This window comes from Euprymna scolopes, chromosome 18, assembly GCF_053919585.1.
Source record: "Euprymna scolopes isolate OS-2025 chromosome 18, ASM5391958v1, whole genome shotgun sequence".
Lineage (NCBI taxonomy): Eukaryota > Metazoa > Mollusca > Cephalopoda > Sepiida > Sepiolidae > Euprymna > Euprymna scolopes.
The window spans coordinates 112927126-112948813 of record NC_136499.1 but is presented as its reverse complement, the minus strand read 5'-3'; the positions used below and the strand labels follow the sequence as shown (position 1 = coordinate 112948813).

General features: G+C 35.6%; 1 protein-coding gene across 1 annotated transcript in view; it reads left to right on the top strand.

Moving 5' to 3' along the window:
• The window catches only part of LOC145297772 (uncharacterized), a 482067-nt gene that overhangs the window by 308308 nt on the left and 152071 nt on the right, over positions 1-21688 (top strand). The window contains exons 40-45 of the mRNA XM_080144017.1: positions 5261-5397; positions 6813-7006; positions 8626-8753; positions 13380-13493; positions 15782-15901; positions 20118-20283. Coding sequence (XP_080000143.1) covers positions 5261-5397; positions 6813-7006; positions 8626-8753; positions 13380-13493; positions 15782-15901; positions 20118-20283 — 859 coding nt within the window. The remainder of the gene's footprint in view (positions 1-5260; positions 5398-6812; positions 7007-8625; positions 8754-13379; positions 13494-15781; positions 15902-20117; positions 20284-21688) is intronic.

Genomic DNA, 21688 nt, shown 5'->3' with positions numbered 1-21688 from the left:
GGTTGGGATGGGGTTATGATTTCTCTTTTCTTTTGATAATGCATAAAGTCACAGTTGAAACAAACATTAGAACAATCAAAATGAAAGTTAGGTAACAATGTTCTTTCTTTCCTTATCTTTCTTTTCTTTTTCCAATTATTTCACCTTTATGCTTGGTGAGGAAAGAAATTATTTCACGGAAAGAACTCGACTGTCACTGAGTGGGCTGAGAGGGGGATGAAATATGAGAGAATGGATATCGAACGATACTTAGCTTTTTTGGTGGGAATTTCTCCCCTGACGCACGCATTTCGATGACGTGATAATGTCCTTAGTTTTTCTTTATCACTTCTTTTTCTTTCTTCGTCATCTTCGATATGCTGTTTGTCCTGACAAAGTTCTCGCGTAGAATGGCTCTCGTTAAATTATGTTGACCAAGGTAATTTCATGTTGGAGTAAATGTCCCTTTTTGATCTCATGGCCGTCCGCCAAGTTGAGTTGAGCTGATCTTTTGTCGGTCACCATGCGTCGTCCATGTGGGTGCATATTCCTGCTTTTTGGGGAGCAGAAAATATTGCCGTCGTTTCACAATGGTTGTCAGCTTGAAACTAATCTTTTTCGCGCGTTTTCTTTCCGCGCTTAACGTCACGATCGCCTGATGCCGGTTGTCATGGTTACCTATGTTTGCGTGGGTGTTTGACTGCTGCTTATAGTTGATCAGTGAAGGAGGGAGGGGTTGTGTCGTTCGATTGTTCGCTGTTCAACTTAGGAAAGGGAGGTCTGCTGCTTGACTTGGAAGGGGTGAAGGGAAGGTCTGTCTGGCTTGACTTGGAAGGGGGGGAAGAGGAGGTCTGTCTGGCTTGACTTGGAAGGGGAGGAAGGGGAGGTCTGTCTGGCTCATATCTATATATCCTTTATGATATAAGGAGGGGGGGTATATATGTTTCTCCTAACACCAGTCTATTCTTAAGCTGCTGCTGCTCGTACTACTTCCTCTATTTTCCTCCCCCTATCATATTTTTCCTCGGTGATCAGTTTGAAGTTTGCCACATATGTTACAAGAAAAGGTTCCCCTTTTTTTGTAAGTAAGAAAAACATTAGACCGAGATTCAAACCTTGTAAGCAGGGTTCAGAAATAGATCCAGAAATGTAATTTAGCATTGTTCAGCTCACATAAAATAGTTAGATATGTTGTTGTAAAAGGAATTTGATTGTTCAATTCTTTTTATGAAAACTGAATTAAAATAAGATCAGGTAGAAATTAAAGAACAATGCAATTTAAATATGTTGAAAAATAAGTTGTCGAAAAATATGTTAGTAAGAATTCTTTATCTACAGAAATGGTTTGGAAGTGCCGAACCACGCATGTTCAGGCCACATGGGTCGATCACGTTTTTTGACACATGTATGACGTCATGGCAGAAATTACTTCTCAATATAGGAGCTAGAGTCGAAGATGAGTTAGACAGAGTTGGACACAAAGATAGGAGACAGATCTGACATGGTTAGAGGAGGGTCCCTTTGGAAGCGTCCAACGTTAACAAATTCTTAATGAACCGCCCCCTTAAGTAAACACTACTTCAAATCTCCACACTAACGTAATGTACTTGCAATAACCCTTATCCTTGAGTGGCTTCTGGGCATTGGTAAGTGGTGACCACTGTGTAAAAAAAAGCGAGTGAGAAAGTTTTAATCATGTAGAAACGACTTTGAATTTCTGGATGTCATCATCATTTCGACCGGTCAAATGGAATAAAAGAACGTCTCATATTTTTGTAACTGCCGTCGTCGTGTCGTCTTTCTACAACAAAGGTAATGTGTAATATTTAATGAACTTTGAATAACTCATCATAAGTAATGACTGTCCCCTCCTCTACTGCTAAAAGAACTGATCACCCTCTCCTGTCAATATATGTAATAAGAGGAAACACTCCAAAAATGTATGAATGTCTCTCCTCTCTCTTCTTCCTCATCACCATCGTATATATGTACCCGGTCATCTAAAAAAAAAAAAGCATCCCTATGTCGTCTGATCTATTGGACAAATGTTCCAATTTATGTGCCTTAGTTTGTTTTCATTATTATTATTTTAGTTCCTCGTGCTTTCCACTGAGCTTAGTTCATAAGAGTATACATTGCAGATATGTTTCGTTAGCAATCTTCAGCAAACAGTTTCGTTAGCAATCTTCAGAAAAAAAAATGTTACCACTGTATTTTTGAATGTAGCAAACTATTCAGACAATTCTATGGAGAAAAAAGTTATTCACACACAATCTTTACATGTCACAAGCAGTCAAAATCATACCTCTGATGTCGAGGATGTTGTTATCGTTGTGGGTTAGGTCTCCATTTTTTTATTTTTTTTATTTATTTATTCTTGCCTTCAGCTGTACTTTCGTATTTATAATTATTCCGTTTATTCGTTTTATTTAATATACTTTTACCCCCTTAAATTAATTTTCATTATTTATTAATTATTTTATATTATTTTCAATTTAAATTATTCTATTTTTGTAAAAACTACAATATGTTTACACTTGTATTATTAATCATCGGACTACTGCTCTCATCTTGAGTGTGATTTTCACAACGTTTCGATCGATATAAGCTCCGGCCTTCTTCAGGTGTATCTTGTCGAACTCTGGAATGTTTCAGCCGAACTCAGGAATTTGGACGGAATTTCAAGCAAAACCCTTTATTTACTTCACGGAGGTAGCGTGCTCTTGTTCCGTCAGCCATGACTGGATAGAAATCCTAAGTAATTCGCAAATGTATTTTTCGGTGGGCCACACTAAGGATTGAACCCTCAACCTTCAGGAGAATATCACTTTTACAATTGATTTTCCCAGTACTCTAACCACTACACCACGGATCCTTGCGTTGTGAAAATGACACTCAAGATGAGAAGAGTAGTCCGATGAAAAATAATACAAATAACCAATCCTCATCTCAAAAATAGAAACGTCATGTTTACACTTGTTTGTCTTTTATTCATATTTAATTACATTTGTGGGGGTCGTCAGGCCTTTTTAGGAACTAACTTCCTCTACAAATAAATAAAAATAAAAAAGAAGAAGACTTACATGCAAAACAAAAGGAGGTTTATTCACAGAAACCAACCATTAACAAATAAAATATAATTCTCTTTATAATGAGTTCAGAAGTCCTTTTTAAGTGTTCGTATATAAAAAAGGAGAATGTCTTTTTTTGTTGAACTGTTCATATGTTAAAACATGGTAAGAGAGGCAATAGGTAATGTTCGCCTGTGAAATTGTACGAAGCGCGCGGAGCGGTGAAAATGGAAGAGTGATAGTAACACGCGTGGAACGTTCGAATGAGAATGCAGTTGAGAGAGAGATTTGATGTTTGTGTGTGCTTAAATACTATTTGAACCGGCTCCCAGCGAGTTTAAGAAGAAAAGTTTAGAAAAATGTCCTTGGAGAAATCCCATTGGACAGAAACATCACGTGGGGTGCTCTGTACTACGTCCGCTCGTTTTGAGTCGATTTAATATATAAGGCCATGCCGGAATTTGCGTGGGAGTTATTTTTTATTTTTCACGCGCCAACATAATCATAATCATATCGCGCGCCTAAATTGTATTTATTTTTATAACAAGTTTTAATCCGAATCTTAACCGTGTCAACTGGCACACATTTAATTTAATCTTATATATATATATATATATATATATATATATATATATATATATATATATATATATATATATATATATATATGTATAAAAAATATATATACTCTTTTGTTTTATTTTACTTCAGTTGAAATTCTCAGAAATCAAGGGGCCCACTACCTGGAGCTAACACTTGAAGTCTATATGAGATACATAGATATTCGAATGTTCCATTTAAGTTCTTTATCTCTCAAACACTGAGTTAGTAAAGAAGTTGAGAAATAATTTTCCTCTCCCCAATTAACCATTTTCATATATTTTATTATATCTTTTAATTTGGTCTCACTAAATTCCAGGACAAGAATTTATCTAGTCTAGTGGAGTATCCAGTTTTGTGCTGTTACTTGAGGTAACATCACTTGGAGAAGGTGCACTATTCCTTGTAAAAGCTAATATGGATTAGCATAGCGAGGAGATCTTATTTGGTCTGCGAATACTATTTGATTTTGAATATTTGGTCAGGGTTTAATACTTGGAAAAAGTATCCTCATGCCAGATTGTTCTAACAAACCCCTGTACAGAGAGACCTTAAACATTCGAGGACAGTGTCTAGTAGGCATTCAAGTTCTCTCATGTGTGTGTATGTGTGTGTGTGTGTGTGTGTGTGTGTGTGTGTGTGTTTTACCTTCACAGTAGTTCATGTTGAAAACTTATTTCTTTAGTGTGTCATTAAATTTGAAATAGCATTTTTAGTTGATCTGTCATGCTTAAGTTTGAAATAATGTTTTCAGTCTGTAATGCTTCAGTTTGAAATGGCATTTCTATCGGCAAACTCACAGAATAAAAGAATCCGAATTTAATAATCTTTAAGGGTTTCTGTCTGTCTGTTCATTGATCCGTTGATCACACGGCAGATAGACACACATTTTTTATGGTAATGTTCAATGAACGACTCTTCGTGAATATACGTTTCTCTTTCTCCACTGAACCAAACTTTGGCGAAAACTTGAAATCAATTGCTGCATTTCATTTCCACAACAAATCGATTCGTTGATTTCCGTAAATTGTTCTGAAGTGTTGAAATTAATGTTTTAATGCGGCGAATAAATAAAAAAAATTATAAATCCGTCATTCGTACTAACGCGTACAAAAAAATAACTCCGATTGCGTAAAGCAATCATCTCTTGATTTCTCAACTCTTTTTCTTCTTCTTCTTCTTCTTCTTCTTCTTCTTCTTCTTCTTCGTCGTCGTCGTCGTCGTCGTCGTCGTGGTCGTTGTCGTGGTTGTCGTCACTAAATCACAATTACATTCCGACCCTCTTGCAAAAAAAACAAAACAAAACAAAAAAACAAAAACAAAAAAAAACCTCTTTATGTACAGACTTTTAATTGTGATTGTACCACGATTTGCATATCTTTCTTCCCTTCTCTTTTCTTTGTACTGGACGGATTCCGGGTTCAAATGGCGGTGGTTCTTGTGCGCATCTTTGTGAATATCCGCCTCTTTTTCTCCACTCCAGCAAACTTTGACAAAAATTGAAATCAATTGCTGCATTTCATTTGGTGATTCCACAACAATTTGATACGTTGATTTCCGTAAACGGTTCTAACCCTGGCGCCATTTTTTTTTTTTTGTCTCCTTTGAAGGTCCAGACTGTACAAACATCAACGACTGTAAAAACAATCCTTGTAGTGCAACCGGAACCAAAGCTACAGGATGTGAAGACCTAATCAACGACTATTATTGTCCGTGTAAGGCTGGCTTCCAGGGCAAAAACTGTGAGGTAAGCAATCATCACCAAATCTCTATCCTCATCCCCAATAAGTCTTTCGCCATCTAATCCCCTCCTCCTACCCCCTCCCCCTTTTTAACATTCCTCCTCACATTTCTATCACATTTAAATCATCTCTCTTCCTCTCACTTGTTCCTTTCTCTCTGTCGCTTCCTCTCACTCACTTTCACTCTTTTTGCTTATTCTCTCTCTCTCTTTCTCTCTCTCTTGTCCCCCATCCTTTATCTTTTGCTCTCTCTCTCTCTCTCTCTCTCTCTCTCTCTCTCTCTCTCTCTCTCTCTCTCTCTCTTTAATTTTTCTCATTTTATTGACAGGGATTTTCTTTATAAAGAACTCGAATTTTCCTATACAAAGTATGTGTATCCTTTTGAAATCATCACCAAATCTCTATCCTCATCCCCAATAAGTCTTTCGCCATCTAATCCCCTCCTCCTATCCCCTCCCCCTTTTTAACATTCCTCCTCACATTTCTATCACATTTAAATCATCTCTCTTCCTCTCACTTGTTCCTTTCTCTCTGTCGCTTCCTCTCACTCACTTTCACTCTTTTTGCTTATTCTCTCTCTCTCTCTCCCTCCCTCTCTCTCTCTCTCTCTCTCTCTTGTCCCCCCATCCTTTATCTTTTGCTCTCTCTCTCTTCAATTTTTCTAATTTTATTGACGGGGATTTTCTTTATAAAGAACTCGAATTTTCCTATACAAATTATGGGTATCCTTTTGAAATTGTCGTTTATGCTAAAAGAATATTCAATGCAATTAATGAATCGTTTTTTGTTTTTTTTTTATTATAGAAACTAAAATTTATGTTAATTTTATTTATTTATCGAAGTACAAAAATCTGTTTATATATTCACTTATTTCTCAAAGTAAGAAAATTTATTTATTTATGAAAGGAAGAAATTCTTTTTATTTATTTATCGAAGAAGGAAAATCAAGGAATATCAAGATAGAAATATGTATTCATGAAAGTAGAAAAATTTATTTGTAAAAGTAGGAAAATTTATGCATTTATTTATCAAAGAAGAAAATATAAAAATATAAAAATAGTAAAATTTATTAATTTATTTATCAAAATAGGAAATTTTATTTATTTATCAAATTAGAAAAAGTTATTTATTTATCAAAGTAAGAAAATTTATTTATTTATTTATTTATTTATACAAGTAGAAAAATTTATTTATTTATCAAAGTAAAAAATGTATTTATTTATCAAAGTAGAAAAATTTATAGGGAAATTTATTTATCAGAAATTAGGAAAATTTATTTATCAAAAAATAGGCAAATTTATTTATTAAAAATTAAGAAAATTTATTTTTCAGAGTAAGAAAAGATTAAATATTTATTTATCAAAATAAAACTAGAAAAAATTTATTTATTTATTTTTAAAAAATCTATTTATCAAACTAGGAAAACATCAACGAATGTCGGTGCAAGCCGTGTTTGCATAAAGGTGTTTGTAAGGACGAAGTGGCCGACTTCAGCTGCGAGTGTCCTGACGGCTGGACCGGGAAACGATGTGAGAAGATCGCAGAATCCTGCAAGATTGACAGCTGTGCGAATAATGGAGTTTGTCTAAACCTTTTCAAAACCAAATACTGCAGGTAAGATACTTCCAATTAAACCATTCACTCTTTAAAAGTGTACCTTTTTTTATCTTTATTATCCACCCGTGTTGGCTATAGAAAGCATAAACATGATGACACAACTGTTCTCACTATATCGCTGAAGTTAAGCAACATCCAGCCTGGTTAATACCAGATGAGGTACCATTTGAGAGTACCAAACGTTATATGTGGGAAGCTTGCAATACCTCCCTTCAAAAAACCTCGTCTCCCCTAACAGAAATGTATACACAAATTTAATATTTCCCAAGAATTTCCTCTTTTAGTAGAAGCCAGCCCAACCTACTTAGGGTGAATGAAATACCAGGAACCATGTTTCCTTTTGGTTGTGGTTTCTTTTAATATTTATCTTTAACTTGCGAAGGGAGATGATATACTCCAGACAATTTTTTCTTCGTCTTTTTCATTTGTAAAATAACTCCTACTGCAGCATTATTGTATCTCTCCAAGAGCCTTATCTCTGACATTCTTCAGCTTCTCTCGTAATTTTAGATATTGTCACATTCTTTAGAGGCGCATTCTTTTCTTATTTTCATCATTTACCTGTATTGTATGGAATAATCATGTTGAAGCATCAGTTCTGACTAGATCACTAAAGTTAAGCAACGTTGAGCTTAGTCAGTATCAGATGAATCATCATTAGAGAGTACCAAGCGCTGTATGCAGGAAGACATCGACACCTAACTGCAAAAATTAACGTTGCCCAAGGTGCACTTTCTCTTATCTTTATTGTTCATGCGTGTTAGCTATATAAAGCATAATCGTGGTGACATACTGAAGTTAAGCAACGTTCAGCCTGGTTAATACCAGATGAGGTATCATTTGAGAGTAACAAACGCTGTATTTTGGAGGCTTGCAATACTTCCCTTCAAAAAACCTCGCCTTTCCTCATAGAAATGTACACACAAATTTAATATTTCCGAAGAATTTCCTCTTTTAGTAGAAGCCAGCCCAACCTACTTAGGTTGAATGAAATACCAGGAACCATGTTTCCTTTTGGTTGTGGTTTCTTTTAATATTTATCTTTAACTTGCGAAGGGAGATGGTATACTCCAGACAATTTTTTCTTCGTCTTTTTCATTTGTACCATAACTAAGGTTTGCATGTGGGTCCATTACCACGACAACTCGGGCAACATCTGGTAATCTTACTAGTTCGTTAAGAGTTTTTTTTCTGGGGGGGGTACATCAATCCACTTCCACATTCAGACATTGCTTGTAGATTTATTAAGTTAATGTAATTCGTAAACTAATTAACTAATCATTATAAATTTTTAAAGATAGCTTCAGATTGTAAAAGTGAGTAATGTTATTAATATTTAATTTAATTTGGTTTGAATGTACAAATTGATTTCAAAACTACTGGAAATATTTTGATGAAATTTGAAACATAGAAGACGTTAGGGTTAGGGAAGTACAATGAGTTTGATTTATTTTTGAGCTTGCTAGTTCGTTGAGAGTTGTTTTTTTTTTCTTTTTTTTTTCTTTTTTTTTTTTTTTTTACATCAGTCCATTTCCACTCGAATATACAAATGAAGTATATTCAAGTTTAAGGCAAGACATTGCTCGTAAATGTTATTTTTGTCTCCTATTAAACAGATGTAAACCAAACACGTACGGCTCAGACTGCTCCGACTCCGTATCAATTTGTAAGGATGCAAATCCGTGTATTAATGCTTTCAATTGCACTGAATTTGGTGGTAAATCTACTTGCACATGCAAGAAAGGTAAGTAGCAATAACTTTGATAAAAGCACTCTTAACTCCCACATATATATATATATATATATATATATATATATATATATATATATATATATATATATATATATATATACTAGCATGGATGCCCGGTGTTGGCCGGGTGTTTGGAGGTGTGTGTGTCGAGAAAAACAAAAGTGGTAGTAGGAAGGCAGGCTCGAACCCGTACCACGAAGAGGGAAAAAACGGGGAAAAAATGTGACGTCGTTGCTGGTACGACCATCGCCAAACCGGAAGTGAAGTAGGTTTAAATTAAGGCTAGACAATCGAAAAGCGGAGATGACTTCCGACAATATCAGTGAAAAAAGCGACCCCCCCCACCTGTAGAAAAGTGCCCAGTTGAAGGTGAAGATATTAATTGTTTTTGCCAATTTTTCGATATTTGTCGTCTGAAAGGTCGAACTTAAAAACGATACTGATCTTGTAAAAATCCGTCACCTCTGTCGAAAGTTTTAGGCAGACATGCAAACATACATACATACATTTATATATTGGTAAATAAACATTTTCGACTCAAACCGATTTCAAAGCTTGCCCTATTTCTGAATACCCTTTATGTAAAATATCAAATGTTTAGACGAGAAATTGTCTGGATAAATTGGTAGACTGCAGAGGTAAAAAAAATTTTAATTTTGACCCCTATTCTGACCCCTTAACGTTTATTATTTTGGGCACAAATCAAGTTATTAAGTTAGATCCATGTCCAAGAAACCTATATCTAAAATTTCAAGTGTTTAGACGCAAAATTGTCGAAGGAGTTTGGTAGAGTTCTCAAGGTCAAATCGTTGAACTTTGACCCCTTAACAGCCAAATTTCTGGTCGAAAACCAACCACAAAGATTTTTCCAAATCTCAGTACTCTTTATATCAAATTTCGAGTCAGTAGACTGAAAATTGACAGAGTTATTGCGAAGGAAAATTTAAACAGACACAAAGCAGACAGACAGACACACAAACACGTTCACTTTTATAGATATATAGATAGATAGATAAGTGAACGTGTCTGTGTGTCTGTCTGTGTGTTTGTGTACATTTCCCTACGCTATAACTCTCTCAATTTTCTGTCTAAAGACTCGAAATTTGATATACAGGTACTAAGATTTGGGAAAATCTATGTGATCGATTTTCGGCCAGAAATTCGGCTGTTAAGGGGTCAAAGTTCAACGATTTGACCTCTGAGAACTGCCAAACTCCTTCGACAATTTTGAGTCTAAACACTTGAAATTTTAGATATAGGTTCCTTTGACATGGATCTAACTTAATAACTCGATTTGAGCCCAAAACAATAAATATTAAGGGGTATAATAGGGGTCAAAATTATACAAAATTTGACCTCTGCGGTCTCTAACAAATTACTCAGACAATTTCTGGTCTAAATATTTGAAATTTTACATAAAGGATATTGTATTCAGAGATATGGCAAGCTTTTTCATCGATTTGGGTCGAAAATTTTTAGTTACCAATATATAAATGTATGTGTGTGTGTATGTTTGCATGTCTGCCCAACACTTTCGACAGAGGCGACGGATTTTCTGCAGATCAGTATCGTTTTAAAGTTCGACCTTTCCGACGACAAATATCGAAATATTGGCTAAAAACATTAATATATTCACCTTAAACTGGGCACTTTTTTCCAGGGGGGGTCCCTTTTTTCGCCGATATTTTTGAAAGTCATCCTCTCCTTTCGATTGTTTAGCCTTACTTTTAAAAAAATGTCTCTTCCGGTTTGGCGGTGGTCGTAACAGCATAGACGTCAGGCTTTTCCCCGTTCTTTTCCTCCTTTGCGGTACGGGTTCGAGCCTGCCTTCCTACTACCACTTTTAACACATCCAAACACCCGGGCAAGCCGGGTTGAAATGCTAGTATGTATATTGAGCAAAAAAAAAAAGTGATAGTAGGAAGATAGGCTCGAACCCGTACAGCAAAGGAGGAAAAGAACGGAGAAAAAACCTGACGTCTTTGCGGTTACGACCACCGCCAAACCTGAAGTGACTCATGTTTAAATTAAGGCTAGACAATCGAAAGAAGAGGATGACTTTCAAAAATATCGGCGAAAAAAGCGACCCCCCACTATAGAAAAGTGCCTAGTTAAAGGTGAAGATATTAATGTTTTTAGCCAATTTTTCGATATTTGTCGTATGAAAGGTCAAACTTCAAAACGATTCTGATCTTAGTAAAATCGGTACATACATACATTTACATATTGGTAATTGAACATTTTCGACCCATACACACACACATACACACAGATACACAGACACGTTCACTTTTATAGATATACTAGCATGGGTGCCCGGCGTTGCCTGGGTGTTTGGAGGTGCATGCTGAACAAAAAAACAAAAAACAAAAAAACGGTCAATTTTTTAAAGATTTGATCCCTATTATGACTCCTTAACATTTAAATCTCAGTACCCTATATATCAAATTTCGAATCTGTAGACTAAAAATTGACAGAGTTATTGTGTAAGGAAATGTACACACACACACACACACATACACACACACACAGACAGACACACAAACACACACAGACACGGTCACTTTTATAGATAGATAGATAGATAGATTAAAGAAAAATATATACGTATACATAAATATATATTGAAACTATTTTGTGTTTACTGTAAACTTTTTACGTAAATATTTTGCAAGTATGAATCCGGTAGAATATCTTTCTTTTTTTTTTACATAGGCATCACCACATTATCAAGGCCAAGAGGCCACTCAAGGATAAGGGTTAAAGCGTGTACAGTAGAAATTGGACAATATAGTAATCATTAGTAATGAAAATTTGATAAATTTGATGACTTATATGGAACGGCTCATCAAGAACTTATTTACGTTAGACTTGAAGACAACCATATTGCAGTCAGCCGGAAAGCAGGAAAACGGAAGACAATTCCACAGGTGTGCAGTTCTAAGAAAGAAGCTTTGTTCATGGAATCTACGTTTAGGTTTAGGCACAGATAAAGAGTGGGGGGAATTATTGATAGTGTTTACAGCTAGACGAGTGTTTCTTGTGAAAGTTTGGCGAGGTGGGACCATAGATTGAAGCTCAGTCGAACACTTTCCATGAAAATAACGATACATCAGAGACAAACTCGCAACATCTCTTCTATGAGATAGAGGTTGCAAGGAAGAGAAAAGGACATCTCCTACGAGGCTACGAAGTCTATTTTGAACTCTATCAAGGCAGGACAAGTCCTTTCTAGCAGCTCCTGCCCAGATGTGGCAACAGTATTCCATCCTTGGACGTACTTGGCTCTTATATAGATAAAGAATTGTATCAGCAGTGAGATATCTACCGGGTCGATAGAAAGATCCCACCATTTTTCCAGCGGCCTTGGCAACAGATTTGATGTACGTGTTCCATTTAAGATCAGGAGTAATGGTCAAGCCCAGAAGCTTGAATGTAATTACACGTAATAGTTAACTAAAGATGATTACCCCCATAATTATCCTTTTGCTAGTGAATGCAATTCCACGACCCATATATAAAAAAAAAAAGAAAAGTGTATTTTTTTAAAAATAAATATAAAATGGATATCAATACCCACAAAAGAAAAACGAATTTATAGGAGTGTATACATATATATATATATTAGCGAGGGGTACCCGGCTTGCCCTGGTTTTTAGAGGAGTGTGTGATTGGGGGTGGTAAAATGAAAACAAAGCGAAGTCATAACCATGTTTAAATATTATAAAAACAAACAATATTAAAACTATAAAAAAAATTGTGTAAAAAAAAAAAAATTAAAAAAATGAACATGATGTAATACGAACAGTGCCCGTGTGTTTGAAAAATCCCAAAAAAGTTTGAAAGGGGAGGGGGTTCGAACTCGAATCCTTGAAGCGATTGCGCCAAAAAAATAAAAATAAAAACGTGATGAACTGACTAAAATTATATATATATATATATATATATATATATATATATATATATATATATATATATATATATATATATATATATATATATATATATAATAGATATAGAAGAAGATAGAAGATAGATAGATATATAGAAGATAGATAGAAGAAGAAAAAGAAGATAAAGCCAGTAAAAATAGCTGCTAAGGGATCAAAATTGAAAGAAATGCGAACTTGGTAAGCGTAAATTGACTTAAAGTGCTCTTGTACGCATGCGCAAATATACATTTATACGTTGAAGTCAGTTCATTTTTAACTATTTTTTATCCGTTTGATGATAGCTCAAACTGAAACAACTGGAATGCTAAATGTTTTGGTTTCGATTTTAGCTGATGGCACCCAAGTCATATTTTATATTGGTTACAATTTAATAATTAACAGAGAATTGTCTCTATAATAATAAATACGAAATCTACATGAATTAAAATATAATATTTTTGCGTATTTTACAACCGGGTAATGCCAGAATCCTTGCTAGTATTATAAAAAAAAACACTAAATAAAATATTAAATAACACCAACAACAGTGTTGTAATCGATATTTTATTACATTTCTAAAAAAAAAAAAAGTAAAAAAAAAAATATCTGTAAACATCCAAAACAGATTCTTATTATAAGACAGTAAAAGTAATTGATTTATTTACCTTCTTTTTTTTTTTTTTAGGTTACACAGGCGTCGGTTGCGAAATTGTTGTCGATTTCTGCAAATCGAAAGTTTGTGCAAATGATGGAAAGTGCATCAACAAAAAAGATGGTTACATGTGCGAGTGTAAAAAAGGTAAGCACTAGACAATGTACATATTTCAGTGGCATTCATCCTAGGCAGGTTGAACCGGCTTCCTCTGAAGGAGGAAGTGTCAAGGGAATATTAAATTCACAAACGGTTCCCAGTTACATGTAGACAACTCGTTTTCAGACGATTTCTTTTCAAAACAAACAAACAAAAAAAAGGGATATTTCTGATATGGGATATCAGTGCATCAGGAACGATAATCACTCTTTAATTTGACTTAACTATTTCTATTAAGAGTTATCTGCTCTTTTCAATAATTTTTATGTTGGGAGGAATACGTGGATCACTTCAAGTTCTACTAATATTTACAGAAGCTATATTGGCACTGCATTTAATTGACCCCTCCTCTCCGGAATGATGGCAGTTAATTATTAAGCAATCATAATCTGTGGTAGATAACTTGTTTTTAGACTGTGGTAGAGGGCAGTGATATATAAGATTGGCACTTGTCATTGACAGTCAGTCTTGAATGTTTAAGGTTGAAGGGTGAAAGAGGATCATAAGATAAGTAGCAAAATCCCACCCCTTCATTATTGAGATTCCTAGATGCCGGGAAGCCTTCTAGTCTAATAGTTCCTTCCCTTGAACCACTAGACTTTGATATGTGCTTTCTGCTTTCCTCCCTGTACCAGCTTGCAGAAGTTTAAATGTAAGGTGAACAGATACCTTGCTGCTCAACTCCCTACAGCCCCCCTGTTAGACAAGATCTCATACAGTATTTCAGTCCTGAATATGACCTTAAACTATATCCAGTGGTGAGGCCCCAGCTTGTGGGCTTTGGGGAGTGTGGAGCCACCCTTTAATTGCCATTGCTCCCAGGTCCACTCTGACCCGGAGTGGTAGTACCTGTTAGCGTCCCAACTAAATAGAAACTGTTAAATAGAAACCGACTTGAAAACAACAAATATATTCCATTAAAAAAAATTTTCTACAAAATCTTTGGATTCGGCATTAAATAACCTGAAAAGGGTTGATATGCCATAAAACAAAAACAACCAACCAACCATACAGTATTTCCTTCCTTGTTTGGAGTAATAAAAAATATAATGCTTCTGAATTATTTGGGGGGGGGGATTTTGGGGGGATTCGTCGGATTACTTGAGTGCCATTTTAACAACGTTTCAGTCGATGTAACCTCTGACCTTCTTCAGATGTAGCTTGTCGAACTCGACGTGAGCGACCGAAAAATATAATTACGAATAACTTAGGATCTCTATCCAGTAATGGCTGACGAAACAAGACCATGCTACCCGTGAAGTAAATAAAGAGTTCCATTCCAAATTCCATCCGGGCCCTGTCGGTGGGGCATTAGAATACGCCGACTGCTCCCCTGCAGAAGGTAAAAGTCCCTCAATGGGGGTCCTGGATATGACCTTAAACTATATCCAGTGGTGAGGCCCCAGCTTGTGGGCTTTGGGGAGTGTGGAGCCACCCTTTAATTACCATTACTCCCAGGTCCACTCTGACCCGGAGTGGTAGTACCTGTTAGAGTATGGGTTAAATAGAAACCGACGTGAAAACAACAAATATATTCTATTAAAAAAATTTTTCTTCAAAATCTTTGGATTCGACATTAAATAACCCGAAAAGGGTTGATATGCCGTAAAACAAAAACAACCAACCAACCAAATTCCATCCAAATTCCCGAGTTCGACAAGAAAAAACACGTGAAAAAAATTATTGTAGCAAATTACCTAACAATCTAATAAACGAAAATATCGTAAAAACTGAATTTAACTTTAAAATATTATGAAAAAAAAAATAGCTTTTAAAATCAAGTTAATAAATGAAATTTTTATTTGATTTAATAATTCAAAATAAGAAAATTATTTTTGTTTTAATTTCATGATTTTTATTGTGCAATACTTTATATCAGGTTGAAATATGTTAAAAATTAAAATAAAAAAAAACAAAAAAAAAAAACATTGTTAATGACCGTTTTGGTAGAAAAAAAAAAGGTTGACTGAATGATGGCTCGCTGCTACGAATTCGAAATAGGGCCATGCAAGCGAGAAAAGGGAAAGTAAAAACCAGGGAGACATCTGTTACAGGAGATCCTAAAAATGTTCATACCATTTTTACTTTTATAAAATTTAACAACATGATTTAAAAGGCATTGTTCTTTAATATGGTGTTGAGAACAAAAATATCACTTCCGGTCAGTACGATCTCAGGTGATACAAGGCGTTAAGAGTTAAATGAAAAAATCACGCAGATGTAAGAATATAATTACGGTCTCAATTTTTTTTTCTTTGTTTTTTTATTTTTTACAGGTTTTAAAGGGCTTCAATGTGAGCAAGACACAAACGACTGCACAACCAGTATGAACACCTGCGTCGAACCAAAGCCCAATATGTGCCCACTCGGAAAGACCGGACAGGCGTGTACCAAAGGTAAAAAAGAAATGCTGTTCCAATTTGCAGTTTTTTTTTGTTTTGTTTTTTTGTTACAAGGGTGTCACCACTTATCAAGGCCCAGAGGCCACTCGAGGATAAGGGTTAATAGGTATACATTAGTCATTGTGATTTTAGCATAGTAAACAGTGGCAATTTTGAAACTTGGATTACTTAGGGGGACGATTCAATTAGAACTTGTTCACATTGGACTTTTTCTTTTTTTTTTTTTTCATAGGTATCAACTCATTATCAAGGCCAAGAGGCCACTCAAGGATAAGGGTTAAAGAGTGTACAGTAGAAATTGGACAATATAATAATCATTAGTAATGAAAATTTGTTAAATTTGATAACTTATATGGAACGGCTCATCAAGAACTTATTTACGTTAGACTTGAAGACAACCATATTGTAGTCAGCCGGAAAGCAGGAAAACGGAAGACAATTCCACAGGCGTGCAGTTCTAATAAAAAAGCTTTGTTCATGGAATCTACGTTTAGGTTTAGGCACAGATAAAGAGTGGGGGGAATTATTGATAGTGTTTACAGCTAGACGAGTGTTTCTTGTGAAAGTTTTGCGAGGGGGGACCATAGATTGAAGCTCAGTCGAACACTTTCCATGAAAATAACGATACATCAGAGACAAACTCGCAACATCTCTTCTGTGAGATAGAGGTTGCAGAGAAGAGGAAAGGACATCTCCTACGAGGCTACGAAGTCTATTTTGAACTCTATCAAGGCAGGCCAAGTCGGATCTTTTAACACACAGCGTTTTTTTTTTAATATTTTTTATTGCTGCTTTTTATATAAGATCTAATATGGGATATCATATGTATAAACACTGTTATTTATTCGGGTATTCTTTTGAGGATCGGTAATTAGGTGCAACTGCAGTAAAGATTTAGTGATTATTGTTTTTATTGTTACTAGCAAAATATTAAATATGTTTTAACACCAAATACGTAGTTAAAACAAAAGAAATTGTTTTGAACTATCAAAATAATGGTAACTGTTCAAATTTTTAACTGAGTGTATTTAATGTATGCCCTGAACATGACGTCAGTCGTTCGGGTTTGCCTGTAATCTGACATAAGACGCCGATCAGCCAAGCAGACGACTTTCGGTTAAATATCGGAAGAAAAAATGTAAATGAATAAATAAAAAAGCAAAATAAAAAACTAGATGTTACATGGGAAACATAGAAACTAACAGCACTATGAATTTATTAACGTTAGACAAATAACGGCAGACGCACGAAGTAGTTGTTTTGTTGGTTTTATCAAAATAAGAACTTAATCAGACCCCCCCCCCAAAAAAAAAGAATTGCATTACAGTGCGCTAGGATAACGTAGACATGTGTAATGGTATGGTAATCACGCCGAGAATTGCTAAGATCGCTTTGGAAACATTAATTTTCGCTTTCATTCTGCAGATAAGGATGCTGATGGGTAAACATTTCCAATCTTGATTTGTTTTGTATATCAACTTACAAATATATTACGAGGCTTTTACAGATATTATCTTGCAGCAATTTCTTTTACTATTACTTCCCCGGTTCTTTTCATAATCAAGCACGTCTGATTGAACACGACAGAATTGTTCTTTTTTTCCGATTTTTCTGGATATCTTATCCATTCGCCAAGCGGCCTTTATTTTTAAATTTCAGCTGGCACGTTGTATAAGATGGCGCCCAAAAGTTGTTGTTCAGCCGTATTTTCTCAAACGCTTTTATTGGTGCATCCGATTATCAGGAGCGATTATCATAGTTATCGTTTTCTTTTCCTTTTGAGTGCCATTTTATACAACATGCCAGCTGAAATAAAAAAGACCGCTTGGCGAATGGAAAAGATATCCAGAAAAAAAAAGAATAACTCTGTCGCGTTCAATCAGACGTGCTTGAATAATGACTTGCGGCCAATATATGTATGGCTCAGAATCTTGGACACTGTACAGAAGACAAATGCAACAGTTGGATGTTTTTCGCAAAGACTGACTTTGAGAAAATTGTGGAGTTAGTTAAAGTGACAGGATTGCAAATGCCGACCTTTTCATCGTTTGCGACATTGATAGAATTGGGTTCTTTCTCATGAAATCACAGCCGCGCTGGACTGGCTCTGCGTTGCGTATGCAAGAGGACAGAATTCCAAAAATGTTGATGTACAATCTACTTAACAGTGGTCACCGGACAGTAGGCTGACCATTACTTAGGTACAAGGAGAAATTAAAAAACAATCTCTTAGCTGGTGAGATAAACCTTGCTAACCTCGAAGACTCTGATTGATCGTAATAAATGGATGTCTACATGCTTCAATAGCATTATAAAACATGCAGCATAAAAAAATTAACAAACTATATCAAATTGCATTAATTGCAGCATCAAAAATTAACAAACTACATCAAATTACATTAATTACAGCAACAAAAATTAACAAACTATATCAAATTGCATTAATTGCAGCATCAAAAATTAACAAACTACATCAAATTGCATTAATTACAGCATCAAAAATTAACAAACTACATCAAATTACATTAATTACGCCAACAAAAATTAACAAACTACATCAAATTGCATTAATTACAGCAACAAAAATTAACAAAATACATCAAATTACATTAATTGCAGCATCAAAAATTAACAAACTACATCAAATTAAGGAAAGAAATAAAGTATCATCCACCGTGCCAGCCATATACTTCAACAATCTACACTCTTGCATAATTTGTGAACTTCTTTGTAGATCATTGGCTGGACTGAAAAGCCATCTGCGACTAAGACACTAGGTTAAATAGACAAAGTTGTAAGAACATCATACTATGCTGTAGTCGCATGCACGCGGGTCTATTTTTCGTCAGCCAGAAAACTTGTAACACAAACTTCGTTTTTGTATAAAAATATAAAAAATATTTTCTTTTCTTTTATTGCCTCGTGTGCGTGCGCCAAGCGAGAGACAGAAAGGGTGGACAGGAGGGTGAGTGGATGGAACCACGAGCTCATCTAATGTTTGCTTCTCCACTTTTGCCTTTCCTTTGGATTATATACGTGAACAGCACTTTACAGGTGCACTAATCTCGACAGCTGTGCGCGTCAAATATTTAACCTCTCACCACCGGCGACATCCGTTTTGACATCCTCACCGCAATCGCTCAGTGCATTTTGGCTACCAGCTGTCATGCGTGTGTGTGCGTGTGAACACGTCGAAATCGATGGGAGAGTTCATGATGATATTCAATACGATTAGCAGTAAATTATGGTCACGTTAGTATTGGTGGGATTATGGATGCCGGCATCTCAGGTGCTTTACCTACCATCTGTTGGGTCACCTTCTTAATGTGTCTGGATATCTCAATTCATTTAGAAGTGTGGTAGACCAAAGAAGACCTTGTTTGAGTGCGTATTTTGAAATTGACAATCATGGGGGGGGGGTATAAAGAGTACCAAAACACTCAACCATAGCGCCTCCACTGTTAGAACCAATTACCTTAAATATAGATAGTGGAGTGTGGTAGGCCAAAGAAGACCTAGTTTGGGTGCGTATGAAGTGGTATAAGTTATATATGACCTAACTGGTATCAACTCTTTGGATCAAATTGGGTGAAAGAAGTAAGGTTAAGCTGTTGCCTGGTGTTGCTCACCCTGCCGTCTGAAACACTCGGAGTATGATAAATACCAAACCTGTCCCAGGAAAAAGATCTGAGTCATTACTAAGGCTATGACAACAGCATATTCTTTCCATTGTTTTGACTCTCGAGTATATATCCGACACAGTTAGACACAGTTAATCAACCAAGAACCACATCACTCTATATAAGAGCATATAAGATATCTACGGCTACACACTCGAGAGTCAAAACAATGAAAAGAATATGCTGTTGTCCTCGCCTTAATAATAATTAAACGACAGTCACTCGGATGTAATCGTGACACACAAAGTAAATAAATAACACACGCGCTATTCTATTAATATATAAATGTGAGCTTTTACGTCGTTTTGAACGTGGCAATCACGTAAGGGCAGAAGAGTACCAAAACAATTAACCATAGCGCCTCCAATGTTGAAACCAATTATCTCAAATACAGATAACGCTTGCCACAAAATATCTATTAAAAGTACTGAAGATCTGTTTATATGATATCATAACTAAATCCTTATTGTCTGTATACTCCATTTTGTAATAATCACGAATTTTCTTCTTTTTTTTTTTTTACTTTTTAGATGTTTCCAACAATTATGATATGGAATTTTATCTCCACGAGAAGAATGGAATGGCGGCGTTAAAATCCGCAGTGTTTGTGCCGAGCCCAAGCTTTTCTATCAGCTTGTGGGTTCAATTTAAAGAAAAGAACGGAGAGGGGACATTCTTCAACTTATTTATGATCAAGTAAGTACGCCAATATTGTCTGCTTTATTCAAATCAAGAAACCTTTATCCGAATCGCCAAGAGGCAAACGTTTTTGCTTATTTTTACTCGTGACAAATTCATATTTAAAAAAATTTGTTTTACAAGGTGGTCACCACTTATCAAGGCCCGGAAGCCACTCGGTACAATACGTTAGTGTTTTGATTTGATAAAGTGTCTTACTTAAGGGGGCGGTTCATCAGGAATTTGTTTATGTTGGACTTGAAGACATCCAGGTTGTAGTCGGGAAACAGGCAGACGGAACAGAGTTCCAAAGGCGTGCACTTCTAAGGAAGAAGCTTTGTTCATGGAATTTACGTTTTGGTTTTGGCATTTTACCGTTTTGATTTCTTTGTAGATGTTAACTGCACCATGTTTTGTCTGGTGTTGAATAAAGTTATATACTGTTCAAATTGTCCTCGATCTGTGGACGTGAAACCTAGCCAATAAAAGTTGAAGATAGTCGTTGCATGGAGAGACATCATACGAGTATGATACAATGGATGTATATTGTGAACCTTGGAGTAAGGCATAGATTTGATGACCTCAGAGGAAAATTGAATCTTGACAGTATAGTTAGATGTATACCGACCAGGAGACTTCTTTGGTATGGTCACGTTGAAAGAATGAATGAGAGTTCTTGGGTTGGTAGATGTCGAACGATGGATGCGGAAGAGAAAGGTATCGGAAAACAAGGGAGAAAGTGATAAAGATGCATTTGAATGAAAGAGGGATAAATAAAGACCTGGAAAGAGATAGGTTATTTTAACACCAATTTCTTCAATCCATTCAACACGTGCTATCATGTAAAATAGAATACGATGATGTGCAATGCATGGCTCTAATTTCTCATTAAAAGTTCCCTGTTTATCGCTCGAAACATTTTCTCACACTTGAAGCTATTCTTTATCTCTACAAATCTATTAGCAGACCATATATGGAGTATTGTTTTCATATTTGGGCTGGTGAATCTGTGTTTCATCTGAAGGATCTCGATAAGGTGCAAAAACGTATCTGTAATTTGATTGGCCCAATCCTTTCTTCTGCTCTTCAACCTCTCTTTCACAGACGTGATGTTGCTAGTCTCAGTCTTTTCTATAAATATTATCATGACGTGTTCTTCAGAATTCGCTGATCTGTTCCCTGCTTCTTTTGTTACAGCTTATTTGACTCGTTGGTCTAGTGGTCTTCATCAATTTGCTGTTTTGATATCTCATTGTAATACAGATTCATTTCCAAGAACCGCAGGGTTGTGGAACTCTCTTCCTGCTGACTGTTTCCCTCCTACCTTTAACCTTGTGCTTTTCAAGACTAACGTCAAAAGGCATCTTCTGTCTTTTTGATGATCATCTTTCATCCTTGTTAGCTCCTTACATTAAATAGCTTC